At 42.5% G+C, this 17,687-nt stretch overlaps 1 protein-coding gene across 3 annotated transcripts in view; it reads right to left on the bottom strand.

Annotated features, from left to right (window-relative positions):
• Positions 1–433: 433 nt before the first annotated feature.
• The window catches only part of LOC110988221 (centrosomal protein of 85 kDa-like), a 39,384-nt gene continuing 22,130 nt past the window's right edge, over positions 434–17,687 (bottom strand). For 2 of the 3 annotated variants that reach the window (XM_087146936.1, XM_087146934.1), the window contains exons 4-14: positions 10,587–11,191; positions 9,988–10,142; positions 9,385–9,505; positions 8,124–8,218; positions 7,550–7,640; positions 7,179–7,330; positions 6,608–6,763; positions 6,147–6,297; positions 5,564–5,734; positions 4,608–4,827; positions 434–3,677 (exon numbers count right to left, since the gene is read on the bottom strand). In XM_087146936.1, coding sequence (XP_087003062.1) covers positions 3,502–3,677; positions 4,608–4,827; positions 5,564–5,734; positions 6,147–6,297; positions 6,608–6,763; positions 7,179–7,330; positions 7,550–7,640; positions 8,124–8,218; positions 9,385–9,505; positions 9,988–10,142; positions 10,587–11,191 — 2,093 coding nt within the window. In that variant the 3' untranslated portion in view covers positions 434–3,501. Of the gene's footprint in view, positions 3,678–4,607; positions 4,828–5,563; positions 5,735–6,146; positions 6,298–6,607; positions 6,764–7,178; positions 7,331–7,549; positions 7,641–8,123; positions 8,219–9,384; positions 9,506–9,987; positions 10,143–10,586; positions 11,192–12,852; positions 14,646–17,687 lie in introns of those variants that run through there. The other variant, XM_087146935.1, reaches the window with a different exon arrangement.

The following is a 17,687-nucleotide window of genomic DNA, read 5'->3' as shown; positions in this document are numbered from 1 at the left end:
TAGCGGAAGGATACACGACAAAGGGGAATAGAGATCAGCGATATCAACTTGCTGAGTTCAAAGTTCACATAAAGACGTCATTGTTATTTATAAACAAACTGCGGTTGATTAATGATTAAACTACGGCTTTTTCGTAAAGACCAAGTAAAACGTGTTATTTAATCAACATCTCTGTAAATTAAACATTATTTAAACTTGATCTGGTTCACGGTTTGACTGACAGGAATTTTTTTCTGTTGAATGTTACCAGGTCATCTATTAAGATCAATGTTATGACAAGGCTTTCACAACAAAAACAAAATATTAAAACGTGCTACAGTACAGGCCTTTTGAAATATAACATTATGGATAGCATTCTCCATCCAAAATTCAGGAATAAATAATACACAGAAAATTCGGCAATAATATAGACAATCAAGCAAATGACAAAAAATATCTTTCACCTAAAAAGCTTTTTTTATTTTTACAAAAAGCCACTTTACCCTCAACAATTCATGAAAAAGTACACTGGAAAATTTGACAAAATATACACCCGATAGCTATATTTCTTCCTGTACAAATATATGGAAAGTGTATCTAATTCCAAAGATAGAAACCCTTTATGGAATGGTACTGTACAGTATTTGACTTGCATATGCTGGAGATATTTCCAAATATGTGCATCTTTTTTTATACACAGATTTGCAATGCATAACGTTAAATTGACAATATAGATTTATACTATATTGAAAATTGATCAATACATGGCATATTCACAAGAGGTGCATGTATATTAGTTTTTCAAATAATGTCTGGTATTCAGTACGTGTTTCGTTTCATAACCTCAACAACTATGTATTCCAATAAAGCGCTCAAATCGAAAGCAACTTTCTAGGGGCGAGTATCTCCTGAAATACAACAGAAAATAAAACTGAAGTTGACGTCAATAGCATACAAATGCACATTTTATCTTAAAAACATGATAAATGCACAGTGAACAAACAGACCAGATGATATATTCTGTATAGTACTCGTAAGTATTAATACTATAGAAATTTAGAAATGTTATCACCGCTGTCATGATATAATTCACCCTTCCACTCCGTCAAGACAGTTTTCAGCTTGACAACAGTGCCACTTCTGTGGCTGTTCATTCTGAATATAATGCCTAATTCCACCACACATTTGTCCATCAATTCAGGATGGAAAACCCGACTATTTTACGCACTGATGACTGCTGTTTTCTTTTTGTTTTCAGAAAAAGTGTAGTAATACAAGTACAGATTTGTGGGGATAAATTAATAAGAAGGGCCATTCCAAGTCAGAAACATCAGCAAAGCCTGTTGGTTTTGTTTTTGGGGGGGTCCTCTTCCAACGTCTTTAGGACCTTAGGGTGGAGAAAGGAGAACCCAAATTGTCCAGCTCTGTTATAATCCTACTTTTCATTGTGCCCTTGAGATAAAGACAAGTACAATATACATGTAAATGGACTCAAGTTGTTTTTTTTTAAATACAAGTATGAAATCTGTGGCAAATACTGGCTTGACGAGAGGCACTTTATTCTACATATTAAACATTATCTACATTCAGAGTCTACATGTTACACCACTGTTAATACTTACTTGAATAAATAAATAACTGGAAATTTTCTTAGACAATAGACACAAAATGCACAGATAAATATTACAACTCTTTCATATCTTACAGCTGTATGTTTTTCTGCATGTACAAGTACACAGGAAGACACTTTAAAATGGACAACACAACTATAAACAATTGGTCTGGCCGGAAATAATTAGCACAATCAACAATACAATAAATAAATGTCATGCCTGAAATGACTTTTAAATCAAATCCCATGTGATAGAATTGATAGTAGACTGGCACCAATTATGTATTCTTGTACTTGAACATTTGAGGGGCATTTAGTTCGATGTGATTTAAAAACAGTTGGACTGTACCTTTCTGCAAATGGTACCTTTTTATTCTCCATTCTATAAAATCCCTCAAAAGCTCGAGGTGGAATAAGGGACTTGCAAGAAAGGGCCAACCAGGGGGTGTGGGGGGCTTAAGGGCCCCCCCCAAAAAAGGAGCCAAAATTCATTTCCCTTCCTTCAAAAATGTATAGAAAACTGCAAAAGATATAGCCTTACCCCTTAGAAAGGCTGTGAAAGGTTAAATGGAAAAATTCCCACCTTTTGCACACACCCCTCCCCCTGAAAATTTGGTTCTGGATCCGTGCTTGCTTGGAAGGGTAAGGGGTGATAGGGTGGAGGGGTATATTGGTGGTTTAGAGGCGGTGACCAAGACACCAGCAGTTGCTGAAGAATACAACACGGTGGACCTCATCCCACGGTGGAATATAATCTGTCATTTCATGCAAAGACACCCGGAGAGAACAACGTCTGACGAGCCATAATCAATTAGGTATGCACACTTTGAGTAAAGAAAACTCAGGCTCGCATTGTGTTCAGTTTTGTTCTTTGCAAAACTCTACAGGTTATCAACCTTTACCCGTAGAGTGAGTCAAATAGCCGCAGACGGATGAAAAAAAAACACTTCAAAATATATTCCAAGAATACTTGCAAGACAGTTTCCCTTTAGAAGACATCAAGGCTGTCTTGATATTTTTTCTTTGGCCTAAGTGTATGAATTGAGTTGGAAGTTACCAGAGCAACCATACTGTTTTCGATGGAAGTAAGTAAGTAAATAGAAACTGACAACTTCTCTTCCCTTGTACAACCCCAATCTACTGGGATACTGAACTTATGCGATACAATATATATCAAAGTGCAGCTTCAAGTACGTGTGGTCTGTCTTTAACCACTTCGGGCCGGGGGCATTTATAAATGTTGATTCTGCTGGGCCGGAGTATTTTTCATTTTTGTTCTGTTTTCAAAAATCTTTAAAAACTCTTATCTTCATTTACTGGACACTTACACCAACACGAATGACTGTCTGGTTCTACTCTAATCTGACAGTCAACATGTACTGACGCCGGAGTATTTCAGCCAGGCCTGCCGCGTAGTAAAAAGATCCCAGATTGTGCAGTGTTACGTAATTTTCTTTTGTTCCGGAATCTGGCACAGTGCGTTGCTGACCTCTTCTCAATAGGGGCCAGATTGGCATGCAGCGATACTGTGGCTCATCGCTGCGGCGGTGGAGTGCTTTTGTCCCCGGTGGTAATCCGCTCGCACTGAATGCCACAAACAGCGGTATACTGTCTCAAAAAAACGTCTGCTGTCCTGACGACGGACAGAGCACGCTATCCGAAACGTTGAGTACGTTCCGGATCGTTTCAGAACCACGCACACTTACAAAAGAGATATTTATGCACGATGCTACGGCAAACCTTTCTTTTAGTCAGCCGGGTGGATTGACCATGTGCAAGGTGCTGTGAAGTGTTGCTAATCAGTCAATGGAAATTATGAATAAAAGCATCTGGTGGGGACACTGTACAACAACTTATCACGGCAAACTTTTGAAATGTGGCTTGAAGTCTTCCGGACGGCTTGGTCTTCATTACTGGGTGATGCACTCGTTGCCTACATCCTCGGCGTATTTGTTGGACACTAAGCTTCGCAGCCGGTCGATCTCGGCCCGCAGGTCCTTGACCTGCTTCAGCTTGGCGTGCAGCGTGTCCGAGCCGAGGGGGTCGCCTTCGGCACCTTCGGGCTCTTGGCTGCTTACACTGGGAGCTGGTGGAAGGAGAGGGAATGATTTGGAAATCTTTAGGAATGGATTTGGATTTCAGTGTCTATAGTCGCAGGCATGGCAGCCCAAAAAATGCTAGACCAATCTTGATCTGAAAAACTGCTTTTTGAATTTCAGACATAATTGCTCCTTCAGTAAATCCAATCAATCAAATAAATGAACTGCAATGATATGTTTGCTATTTTAAGGGCAAAATAAATTGGTCTATCAAATGCAGCTACAATCTTCAAGTTTTTACAGTTTCAGTGGTAAATTTTAATGCATGAAACCAAAAAAAAGTGGGTCTGAAATCGAAAGTTACAAGATACGCAACTAGAAACATCACAAACAAGGAAATTTCAAGCTGTGCTATGTTTTCTTGTCTGTTTCAAATCTGAATGGCATGACCAAGAAGTGAAAATCAGAGAAATTAGCTGAATCAGGAAAACTACAGGTCTGAGATACAACTGTACATACATCTAACTTTGAATACGGATTCAGCGGCAACTGAAGTAAGCATGTCTTACATTCTGCTGGTTTTCAGAAATTCTTCTTGTAACTCAGGAAACAGTTCAGTTTAACAATGGACTGTGCATAAAATGCTCATTTCACAACAAATCTCAGTTAAATCTCAAATCTCGGTGCTTTCGGGACCCCAAAATATTCAAAACCCACTTGAGATTCCTGGTGAGTGTACAGATACACTCGGTCTATTGACCTCGAGAACCCCCTCTCTCGCAGCTACCCATCTACACCCCTGGGCCGAGAGCATTTACATTCCCGGGAGGAAAATGACAAGTGGAGTTGAGTGAATTGCCAACTGCTGGATTCGAGCCCCAGGCTCTTTGATTGGGAGTTGAGAGATCTAACCGACTAGGCCACATGCCCACTGGGTAGAAGGAAGCTAAGTAATCAAAATGAGGTAGTGCTCTTACTCCTAAAGCGTAGCAGCACGGACACGTTGGGCTCCTGCCCCTCGGCCGTCTGGGTGCAGACCTGGATCAGGCCGTGCAGCTCGGCCACGCACTCTCCCAGCTCCTCCACCAGGCGGCGGCTGGCCTGCACCACATCCGAGGAGGCCATCCGCTCCAGGGCCTGGTTGCGCTCCTGGACGTCCAGGTTGTGCTCGTACAGCTCCTGGCTCTGCTTGGCCAGCTGGGGGGGGGGGAAGGGGGGAAGGGGGACGGAAGAACGGAAACAGAGATGAAGATTTCACCGCTGAGGATGGGGCTTTGTGTTTAATTCCATGAAGGCTTAATAAAGTCACGGAGCACCGTTTTGATTTAGCGGTAAAGGTTTAGCCACTTCGCAAAAACTACATGTACTGGTACATCTGCACTGGAATAAGTTTCGTAATACCCATGTAGGTTCAAAACAGCCTTGAAGCTGACGCAATCGTAAGACCAGACACAAGCAACGGGGTGAACAATGAGACAGATATGCTTTTTGTTGCAAATCATTTGAAATCCCACTGGAGGTCTTGTGATGGTCTTAAGGGGTTCTGACTAGTTCACAACAAATAAAGTGAAGCATTGGCTCCAATCGGGTCAGATCCTGACTTTGCATGTATGCGAACCACAACACCTTGGTGCAGACCGAGATGTAGAACATAAGCGGGCCATTTGAGTCTTTCCGTTGAGAAAACTTCACGAGAACAATGTTTTAAAGGCAACTGAGAAGGTGACCTGGGACTGCCCAAACACGCTACCCCACTTCCAGCTCATGTTGTTGTGGCTATTCAGTGTTGTGTTTCTTATTGTTATCTTTGAAATGGAAACCAAGCCAGACAAGATAACTCCACAGGATGTTGGCAACTTTTGCTGGGTAGGGTTTCAGATAAAATTTCGGCTGAGTCACTGGGCAAAGGATACTTTTGGTAGCATTGACTTACTGCTGTCATTGAATCCTTCATCTTTCGGAGGTCAGCATCCTTGGATCGGTTAGTCTCCCTCAGGGCTGTGATGGTGTCCTCTTCTTGTTGTAGTCTCTCCTCCAGCACAGCCAGGTCTTTTTGGTGTTGTGACTGCTGAATCTTGAGCTGTTTGTGTTTACTTTCAACCATCTGCAGAAAAAAAACGTCTGGTGTAAGACTAAAGCGATTTAAAAAAAAAATAAATATTAATCTTTAATTGAGAATACTTTCATAAAACAAGAGTGGAGACACCTTTCAAGGCAGACCGAAGACCTGGTCCTCATTAATCTGAGGACAAGTAACTCTGTGAAAGTTTCTGATATTGCACTGATGCTACATGTAGCAACAGATCCATTTGTTTTTAAGTTCAGTTCTCACTTACACTTACTGTGAAATGTGGTACCTACTAGTGCATATGAATATTTGCATTAGGTTACCCTCTGTAAACAGTTGTGAGGAGAGCAACAGGTGGGCTCCTCTCTGACTCTCTGTATGAATTGAATCATAAATTCCGCAGACCCCCGGTGGGATTCAAATGTTAACAAGACTGAGCCACCCTTGCCTTCCTAAACTTCTCAGCTTCTGCCCTGGCCTCGTCTCGCTCCCGGACCAGTTCCTCCATGGCCGTCCGGCTGAACAGCTTCAGGCTGGTGGGGTCGGTATCCTTGGGGGCCCCAAGGGCAGACTGCAGACGACTGGCTTCACTTCTCAGACTGTTGGTAAATTTAAAATATACAAGCACTTTTCTTGAGTTTGTTCTGACAAAGGATCTTATTTTGTTACCCGATATCTACATCATCTGGTAGAATGTTTCAATGAGAGATGCTTATAAGTTCAGTGAGTTGGCTTCACTTCTCAGACTGTTGGTAAATTTAAAATATACAAGCACTTTTCTTGAGTTTGTTCTGACAAAGGATCTTATTTTGTTACCCGATATCTACATCATCTGGTAGAATGTTTCAATGAGAGATGCTTATAAGTTCAGTGAGTTGGCGTAAACATCCTCAGCAAACGATGGCATACCTTTCCAGCTCAATCTTCAGGTCTGCCTCCCTGCTTTCCAGTTGGCTGACGGTAATGTCTCGGTTGCGGACAGTGTTCCTGGACTCGGCCAAGGAGGTCTCCAGCTGGGAGATGCGCTCCTTGAGCAGTTTCTCCTTCTCGCACAGGTTCTTGATGTGCAGAGCACAGTTAAGGGAAGATAGGGTACGATGACGACACATACAAAGGTGTGTAATGTTCAGCTTCGTAGAAGTACAAGTGTTACTTCCATTCCTCAAAACAAATCTACGCAAATAATTTAATCCATCTGGTCAGAGGGGGATATGTTTGTGTTGCTTTGACTTTATTGCTTAGTCATCCCAAAATTCTTAGCATGAAGCATAAAATCACTGCACAATGTGCCAATGACCACGGACAAGACACTCTTGCTTTCCTCTGTAGTGACAGACCTGAGCGATCTGATTGTACACAGGAGCACTTTTATCACCATCCATCCCCATACAAGATCATTCTTGGGCCAAGTCACTACACATTTGTACGTATTCTGAGGAAAATTAAGCAAACCACTCATACACCACTCCAAAAGGATATGACTTCTGTGTTCTTGAGGTGCTGCTCGGCTGTGGGCAGGTCCCCCATGTATCTCTCCAGGCTGCTGACTCGTCTCTTGAGTTTGTCGTATTTCTCCTTCATGCGACTGTACTTGACTTTGGTCTCCTCACCGCTCTCTTCCTTTTGGTTCATCTGCAACGCGGAAAGATGTCAGAGGAAAAGATGAGAGATCTTAATGGCCAAGGTGAATTATAAATTGCAAACGGCCGTCAAAGGGATTCACAAGCATCGGTGAGGCATTTAATTTGATTGCCAAATTATCCCCAGCAAATATGGTTGTCTTTCTGGGTGATTGCTTTCAAGGTAATCAAAACTTATTCAGTTTGCAAAACACTTTGTAATTGCTCCTACCTTTTTCTCCAGGTCCTTCAATTCCCTGAGCTTTGACTCGTTAGCCTCTTTCAAGGCTTTCTTCAGCTTTTCGTGCTCATACTCAGTCTCCCTGTAAATGAGTCCGTAAATCATTCAAAATGGTTAAAAAATGCATTCCTGGAAACTGCGCGGAATGAAATAACCACACTTGTGCTCTCCGTGGAAACGCTTTCACACTGACTAACAGCTGGTCTGTGACATCTTAACTAGCTTCAGCAACAAACAAACAAATGGTCTGATAAAGTGTTCAAAAGAAACAGCTGTAACTTGATAAGAAATCTCGTTGGATAGTAATTAAAATCAATGTGTAACACAATATATTTGATATTAAACGTTACCTACATGTAGGTGAGCAGTAATGTTACTTGGCAACTTATGCATACATGTAATTCACGCTATGTCACACAGAATGGTGCATGGACTGAATAGCAATCTTTATCTACCGGTACCAAGATGGCAGACTCTGGAGTGGTGATGTCATCTGCAAACCAACTCACAGTAACCTGCAACACTTGTGCATGTAATGTTTGGAATACACCGGTAGTGTGCCTACCCAAGTTTCTTGTTCAGTTGTTCTATTTCCGCAACCTTGATGGAGGTGTGTTCCGCCAGCTGCGCTTTGAGAGATGCGTTTTCGTACTGGTATTCCTGTAATCCAAAACGTTTGATTTGATGGCATTACAAATTCAGTGACTGAGGGAGATAGGATTTCTAGGCTTTAACCACTTGCTGCCGGGGAGCCTGGTTTCGGATACCTTGGGTTTGTACACATAGCTTGGGCGCCCGAAATTGGACAAAAGAGCTGAGCCTTGTAACAAAAGACTGTACTCGGGACAAAAGACCGAGTTGCTGGGAATTGCCAACAAGTTTTCAGTTGTCAATAGCAGAGGAAATCCATCATTGTTTTGAAAGATTATACCACTGTTTGTGGCATTCACACGAGCGGATTACCACCGGGGACAAAAGCCCTCCAGCACTCCAATGATGAGCGATACAATACCACTGCACTCTAATCTGGCCCATATTGAAAAGATGCCAGCACACTGTGCCAGTTTTGGGAATAAAAGAAAGTTATATAACACCATACAATCTAGGCTCTTTTTAAAAGGCAGCAGGCATGGCTGAAATACTCAGGCATCAATAGACGTTGTCTGTCAGATTAGAGTAGCCACCAGACAGTCACTCGATGGGGTTAGGCGTTCAGGAAAAAAGATATGAATTTTTGAAAAACGAAAATATTGAAAATCGCCCAGTTGAGACACTGCATTTTCAAAGGCACCTGGCAGCAAGTGGTTAAGCAAGTACAGTCAAACCTCATTAGTAAGACGTCCTTCCAAGTTTGCAGATTACACAACATTTGAAATGCTAGGACACAACCATTTTTGTGGGGGGGAAGGTTACTGTAAAAATGGTTTTCAAATCCCAAAACATACATGTATTTGTGACCCACTCTGTGAAAATGAGTTGCATGTCACCAGAGCCACTTTGAAGTTAAAAGCCTTTGAAAGAATCTTGCACAGTGTTTAAGCAATAGGAATCCTCAACAATTTAACATCTACACAACGCCCATTTTCATTGCACCAAACTCAGTGACACATCAAAGAAAGAGCTCAAATTCCTCAATCCAATACAAAGTAAAACTCAAAAGTAGCTCCAGAGACTTGTGACTCATTTTTACGGAGCGGGTCACATTTCCATGTACATGTAGGTTTCAAGAATCAACATGATCAAGGACAAAAACATCTTCAAGCTAAGCACAGAATACATGCAGGAGAGTCCACAGGCTCTTGGCCGTGCTGTAGCTTTGCAGGTACCTGTATTTTCATGAGAAGGAAATCTCCCTTGTCTTCATGCACTCTGGTGTACATGAACTGCCTCTCCTGGGCCTGCTTCTGTCTCAGCTGCTCCTGGGCGTGGGCTAGCTCCAACTTTTGCCTGCGAGTCCACGCAAACAGTGACAAGAATACAGATTCACTATCCAAAACTTGCATTTTTTAAAGTGGGGAAAATGATACCTAAAACTTTTCCCATGTCTCATTCTCCGGCAGTGTTTGTAGGGAAGACAATGATCGAAGCGAGAATAAACTTTGATGATTGCTGCTTTGTACATGTACATTTACATTAATTTCCTTTCCAACCTTCACATAATCATGTATGTTTGACAAGGGGAAATAGAGAAATAACTTTTGTAAATAACTTCACTGCGCAGATTGTTGCAGTGTACCAGTTTCTACAGTTCTATGCCTGGCTCACTTTTGAGAAAATAGAATGTTTTTAAGCATCCACTTTAACAAGCACAAGTTTTTAAAACTACAATCAGAAATCCAAGTTCTCGGCACTCTCTGTGTTCAAAGGAATAAGATGATCTCGAGAGTAAAACAAAAAGTCAGGAAAAAACACTGTGTACATGTTTGTACCTCTCAATAATTAAGTTCTTTTCCTCCAGGAGATTTTCCTTGGCTCGGATGACACCCTCCAACTTGCCGAGATCCTGGCCAAACTGTGGACCGCCTGGCAGAGCTCCGAGGGTGGAAGAGTACGACCCGGAATAGGGATAGCTGGACTGTAAGCCCTGCAGGTGGATTGAAGTGGGTTTTACACATACATGTTCATGTAGCTGAAATTTGTGCACATTCTGTTGAGAAATCTCCATCACTATTCAGAAACTTAGTGTAGGTATTGGCATTGAAAAAGTAGGTCCATGTAAAATGGGTGAGAGAAAATCTGAACATTTGTGTCAAACACGTTCTGGAAGGACTAACCCTAACCACGCTCAATCCAACAAGATCTCATGAACTGTAACTGCATTTAGCGGTCAAGGGCTATTCATTTGTACGGATTCAAACTGGGATTTTCTTATGACAGAACAAGAGACATTGGCATTTTGTATCAAGTAACTTCTGCCAACATATACTAGTACATGTACCGCACCAATCCTAGTCTACTTTTATCAGTTATCATGTTTGAAACCGTTGCGACTTTGCATGAACATAAATTTGTGCACTATGCGACATACTGTATGTGACAGCTGCAACCGTTCCAATTGCTGCTGTATTTGCTGCTGCTGCTGAAGTTGCTGCTGCCAGTGCGTCAGGTCATGTGACTTCAAACCTGCTCCATACGTGGAGCCTAGTCCAGGCTTATCCAGGTAATCCATCGACGTCTTGCTGAGCAGGCCCATTCCTACGTGTAGGTCCCCTGCCGTCGTGTGGCTGGAGAAGGCACTGCCGCTGTACAAATCCGATTTCACCGGCGACCGCTTGTGGGGAATTCCCATTCCGTAGCTGCTCGGTGACAGACCGCCGTGCATGGCGGGCTTCGCATCACGGTGGAGGTTCTGGTCCGAGGACCATCTGTGCTTCAGGGGTTCCGCATCCGCCACAACGTGGGACTGGCTCAGAGTCGGGTCCAAGGGGATGAATTTGTCATCTGCCAGGGAATCATGGAGGTCATGGCCAGGGGGGAGACTGGCATAGTCCGAGTGGAACGGCCGGTGGGTTTTGATGTCCAGGCTCGACGGGGGGTTGTGTGAGCTCTTCCTGGGAGGGCTCTGCTCTGCCTTGGATGGGGTGACTTGGGCAACTGGGAGACTGCGGGCTTCATGTAGGGTGCTGGAAGAACCTATCCAATCGTAAAAAAACAGTTGTTTCTTATAAATTATGCATTTCGTAAGTACAGGTAGCTTTCAGTACACAGCTTTCTGTTGCAACTGAAGCAAAATAATTATGAAGTGAAATGCTCAATTTTCCCCGCAGAAACGGTGGGGAAAGCAATAAATCCACAAATTGAACAGTGGAAATGCACCGCTACTACACCATTCAAAGCCATGAAGGGGTAAAATTGTTAACTCATGTGATTATTTCCAAGTTCCAACTTCCAATTTGTTCCTACTGGTACATGTAAGTCAGAGTTTCAATTAAAACAAAATATCAGCTTTTTTTTTTTCAGAATTGCTTCGTTATTGAAATTGTGTCTTCAGGACTCACTCGGTGCAATGTACCAATACATGTACACTGTACCAGTGCAATGTACATGTAGGTGCTTCCTGGAATTAAGCAAATACAGCAATACCATACAATTACAAGTCCTGCGTGATGCAAACAAAAGTTCTGTTGCTGCAACCCTCACTGTACTTTCATTAAAGTTCTGCAACATGATCACGCAATAAATGACTCGAGGATGTGCGTGTACCGGGCATTCGACTGTCCGTGTAGAAACGATACCGGTGTCAAAAGTTCAGGCTGGATTCAATCCAAACAATGCCACATCATGACACATTCCTTATGAATACAAGTACCATCACCCCCCCTGACCACAGAATGACAGAAGTTTAACTACATTATACATGTACATGTACCTTGTACAGTACCGGTATATGTACCATGTACATGTACATATGTACACATCAGCAGTACATGTGCAGGTACACTGTATGTATACAGTTCAGGCAGGAAATGCAAGATCTGAACATGTACGTACATGTATGTACATGTCACAGAATTAAACACTTTACTACTGTTTAATTCTGTGTGGTTGGGGAAGGTTAGGGTTAAACAAATGCAACTTCACAAATGAAAGTGATACAAGTTGGCATACATTGTAGTTTCTTGTGCAGAGAGAATATACCGGGGTAAATACTCGGTACAAGGTTTTTAAAATTTGGCACATTTAAAAAAAAAAGTAACTTCTAGTAAGAAGATGACAGTGACACAAGTTTACAGAGTTTAGTGGGAAAATGTGAACATGAAATGTACCGGCACCTGACTCAACCACAAGAATGTCTGCTTTTTATGGTAAAATGTTTTAAAAACCATCTCTAAGGGAAAACCTCTTCATTAGAATTACGACCAAATACTTTCCACCGCCTGCATGTGCATGCATGCAGGACCTACATGTACATATCCCAGAATTCTAAGGTGATAAATGAAAATTATAACTTAGTTCAAAAAATTCTTTCCATGTTTGCTAGTCTTTTTATCCAGTCAAGCGGCTTGGCTGACTTCCATGTATTTCAATTTTTATAACTGTCTGCAGCCTCCAAATTTCTTTCCATGGTAAACATTCATTAAACCTATACAACTCCCTGGACAAAAACTTGTGCAGAACACCAACAGCATGGAATCTGTGCTTCAATTTTTAAATTAATGGCATTGTGCCCCATGTACATTACAGTAACAGTGGTAGTGTACTTTCCATAATCTGGCAAAGTCATTCAAACCCTCCACTGAAATTCTAATGAATCTACAGGGTCAATGCTGAGAGCAGCCTACAGACGAACTTACATGTGCCATCGAGATCCAGACCAGAATCCAGGTAACTACAATTACTGTCAAAGTCACTGACTCCACTGCAGCAGCTCAGGGGCGACAGGCTACGCCCCAGGGAGCTCCCTGAGGAGTCCAGACCCTCCAGTCCAAAGCAGGATGGGTTTAGGTATTTCCGGGGGAGGGAACGCCCCTCTGAGGCGCTCCTGCAAGGGTAGAAATCCTCCATGTTTTTCCCACAAGTAAGGAGCCAGAAACTTTGAGAGAACAGTTTTGATGAGCCTACATGTACATGTATGTATAGACCTAGAATGTCGCTGGCTTTTTATTGCAGCAACTATGCAGCTGACACTGTAAGTTAACTTTTAACATCAAAACTGTAGCTCCAAACAAGAAATTCGGCTGTAAAATCATTCCAGATGCCTTGCATGCATTTTAAGCAGGCGATGAAGTCACATTAGATTTTTTTTTCAGTGTGTTTCCAGTAGGAATATGATGATCAACTGTGCTGTCTTCCATAAATTCACTGAAGCAGGAACACTCCCTGTATGGTAACCAGATGCAGGCGGCTCACTCATAAGCAGTGGAACAGTAAACAAATTATGCTGGCACTGGAAACTCTGTCAACTTACTGGCGCAGAATTCTTGTTCAGCCGGGAAAAGTGTTAGAACTGCTATCTGCTTGTCCACATGGAAGTGTCAGTTGCAGAGTGACATGTCAGAGGCGAGTTTCATTTTTCAGTGATCAGTTTCACAGAAAAAGGAACTTGTCAGAAAAAAAGCGAGTCCGGTTGAACTGCAGACTGCACTGCTGACAAGCTGGCCACGTTACAATGTGCATCAACATGTACGTGTACAAGTCCTGCAACGTAGAACAGCACGTCAAATGGGGGGGGGGGTCGGACTGTGAACTGTGACAGGATTTCCTTCCTGAACTGCAGCAAGGCTAGAGGCCCAAGCCTGGCTGACTAATAGTCCGTGGGGGAAGCTGGATCATATGTGGGCTCAAAAGCTTAGCGGGAGGACCATCATATGGTCAAGCCATTAGCACTTGGTAAAATCCCCTGGATGACATTAAGATTAACCAGTGAGAAAGTTTAAAACAAACTGATGCTTCAAATCCTTCCTGGAAAAAAAAAGGTTGCCCCTGCTGTAAGGGCAGGCCTGGATGTGAGTCCGTAGACAAACAAATGCAGATGAACATGTAACTTCTGCCTAAGAAGTTGTAAAGTCTTGTCCGCTGCACGGTAGACAAGAATTCATCACAGAAAGTCTCTGGATCCATTAAGTTCCCCCGACAATACTTCACAAGATAGAGAGTGTACAGAGTGACACGGGTCAGTCAGTATCACTTTCTTGGTGAAACATTATATCCGCCGCAGCGGAGCCAAATTCCCCTTTTGAGAGTCAGTTCCACAATTCAAGTCTGCTGCTTGTAGGAAGTACAGCAGTGCAGAGAGATCTCCTCTCCCAAGTTCCCTTATTTAGAGTGAACGTTTGCCAGCAGGGGGTTGGATGAGGACAAAAGATGGACCCCTTATCAGCAGTATCAACCGATCAGACATCTCTCATTGATAAATTGTGGGGGATTACAATGTAGTATGTATCTGGTGTGCTGATGCCGGTTGGTTTCCTAGATGCCCCGGGGCTCATCAATCATGCCACTTGTCTAAACAAATGAAGCCATCCTCCCTCCAAACGCACAAACACATTGCAAATGCTAACTTCATGTCAAATTAATATGCCGCTGATGAAAGGCATCAGACAGCCTGGGTGTGGTGCCGTCCAACAGCTGCGCATCTGCATACACCTGGCAACATGTTCATGTACTTCACAGACAGGATCCAAGCACTAGTCACATCTGCCTATGGTAAATGTACATGTACCAGTACATACATGTACATGTACGTATAATATACATGTACCGGTATGCATTATGCCATTCATTTTTACTGATGTTCATGGTCTCGTCGCTCAACACTCCCACCCTGCGTGTATTCCCGGTTTCCGTCCCACTTCTGAGGAAAGCGAAATTCAAAACTCTGCTTTCTGTGTATCGGTAGACTGGCAGGATGCAAGAAATTTACATACATTTGTACATACATGGCATGCAGTTGTAGAAAGCACTATCACACTGACTGTAAGGCAATATGTGCATTAATAAACAGTGATAGAAAAGGATGGTATAAAATGAACCACATGAAACCAGCAGACTTGTGGGCACCGTTTATCCGCTTCAAGCGATTTGTTGATCTCTATTTATACACTGGGGCATTTCTTCTCTTCTACTTGCTTGACCAGGGTGTATCTTGTGACAGCTTTGAAACTTTGGTGATTACAACATGAGACGTTACCGAGGCTGATTGGGAAACCTGGCATACCGTTAATGTGTACGTACTTGATTCCAGCAAGAAAGTCAGGTCTCAAGTCCGCACTTACAGGTAGACAATGCCACATGGTGTACACAGTACACACAAGGCAAGTACACAAAACAGTGGCCACTCAAGTGCACACCTTTGAAAAGTGACATCTGATAGGTTTGTTCAGGCATGGCCTGTTTGTCTAGTGAAGGGGTCCTTTGTTGAAGACAAACTATCAGCTTACTGGGGGTAAGTGGTAATGACTTGAGGGGAACACACAGCTGGTAGGCTACAGAGTTTGAAAAGGTGTTGTTTACATGAGCACAAAATGAGGAACCCACTTGTATGGAAGACTGGACAGTGCTTTGTAACAGATCTTGCACTGTAAATCACATCACTATGGTAATTGCTTCTTTTGACATGCACTCACAGTGACAAAGGTCTCAGGAGTCTCATTCTTATCAAATTACATGTACACATGAAGAAAAGGAAATGAATTAATCATGGCACTCTGACAGCAAAGTCTTATCAGACCCAACCTTCCTCCAGATACAAGCAGGAAAGAGGGACCAGTCCAAACCGCAATACCACAGAGTCCTACATGTATACATGTACATGTACATCGTAAATGTATTCAAAAGTTTACTACCCTGGAAAAAACAATGTTAGTAAAATTAATCTGAATTTATTTCTTTTACTAAAACCATTCTGCAAAACAGTTGCATGCTTTTCTCACCCATGATTGCATACCACTCGACCAAGTGCACATTCAACGTATCACAGGCTATTTCCTCTACTATTCAAACAAAACCTCTGACTTGCGTGTACGTGTACTGCATATTTTCTCAAAACTGAAACTTGCAGGTGTATTAACTGACACAAATGCTGCCGTCAGATTTTCAAGGAAATTAATTAATTAAAATTAAAGTGTCCCATTCAGCATTAAAACAATGCATGCACTATAATCAACATGTACCGTACATGTACCAATGCAGGACATTAAGTCATAGATACATGTACATGTAAGACCTCCCCCTCAAAACAAAACCCAAAAAAGTCCAATTTTAAGTGAAAGGACCAATTTCTCTAGAGTAAAGTACATATATCAACACCATTACTGGTAATTGTATCAGGCTGGGCAGTTCCATGTAATAACTGATGGGAAATTATTACTGTGTCTCACCGTGACATCATCGTTAGAAACGCCCACATACAGTACGGCCCGAAATTAAGAGACATCCACGCGAGGGATCCACGCGTGGAGAGGGAATCCCACGCGTGTGTCAGTTAAGTTTCGGCGACTTAAAAAAAAATCCCACGCGAGGCGTTGATACTTTCCACGCGTGGGAAGGAAATAGTCGTCCGCACAAAAAAAGTAGTTCTTGGCACATTTCCACCCGTGGCTCCACGCGGGCTGTCCACATTCCTCTATGTGGTTCACGCAAGTCCTCCCTTGTGTACCAACAGTTTTGAAATACCTTAAACTAAAAATGCAAACAACACACCGAGAAATGCGGCAACCTCAAACCATGGAGGTGTGATTCTACCTCCATGCTCAAACAAAAACGGCGGCAACCTCAATCAAAAAAGGTTATCCTAAGTCTGGAATTTTTATGGCAAAGCCTGGAGAAGGCACGTACATGTAAAATAGCTGTCCAAACGGTTTTTTTTTTACTTCAAAGACGAAGACCTGTTTAAGTTTTGCCGCATTCGATGAACTTGAGTCTCCAGCAGTTTTACGTGAATACGATTGGAATTTACAGAGTTTGATTGGTTTGTATGACGGTGTCAAGGTACCAAAAATCGGATTGTGCCATCAGGGTCACAGTACCCATAAATGTACACATGTAACAGTGCAACGAACACCGTTGAAATCGCCGCAGTTGTACCTAGGCACATGTAGTAACAATCCGAGAAAAAACTGTTTGGAAGTCAATGGCTCCTGATGGGAGAAAAATCCAGGCGCCATGCAGCAATTTTACGAAGGTTTGGTAATCACCTGCGCTGAATATTCATGAACGCACGTGCACACCATGTAGTATAAATACAGTGTTTACATCGTCCATGCTGTTGCCCGGCACATGCAGCCACAAAATGAGCATGTACATGATCACCGATGAGGTCAATCCACAAAATCAGTCTTCACGTTGCAGCAAAAAATGAAGCCCTAGCCGTGGTTTATAAAACGGCCCTGGTGTCCGTATACAGTACATCAACATCGTATGTTTTGATCGGGAACCAACCAACACGTGCGTGTGATCGCAAAACGTGTACTGTACAGCGAACACGCGTAAGCTTCAAATTTACGATGCGACTTGCGCTGCTATTTCTACCTTTCCAGAACGAATTTTGAGTGCATTATTATTTTTTATTTTTAAGCATACTCAAAATGGTGCAAGTACATTTTGTATGTAGTTTGTAAGCTATTTTAAGTCGCAAATGGCAACTGTATGGTGAAAATATGATAGCAATCGCAAAAATTTGGTGGCATTT

The sequence above is a fragment of the Acanthaster planci genome, linkage group LG15 (genome assembly GCF_054643075.1).
Source record: "Acanthaster planci isolate LZ-2023a linkage group LG15, COTS_SCS, whole genome shotgun sequence".
NCBI classification, from domain to species: Eukaryota; Metazoa; Echinodermata; class Asteroidea; order Valvatida; family Acanthasteridae; genus Acanthaster; species Acanthaster planci.
The sequence above is the reverse complement of the archived record's forward strand: the minus strand, read 5'-3'. Positions and strand labels throughout refer to the sequence as shown.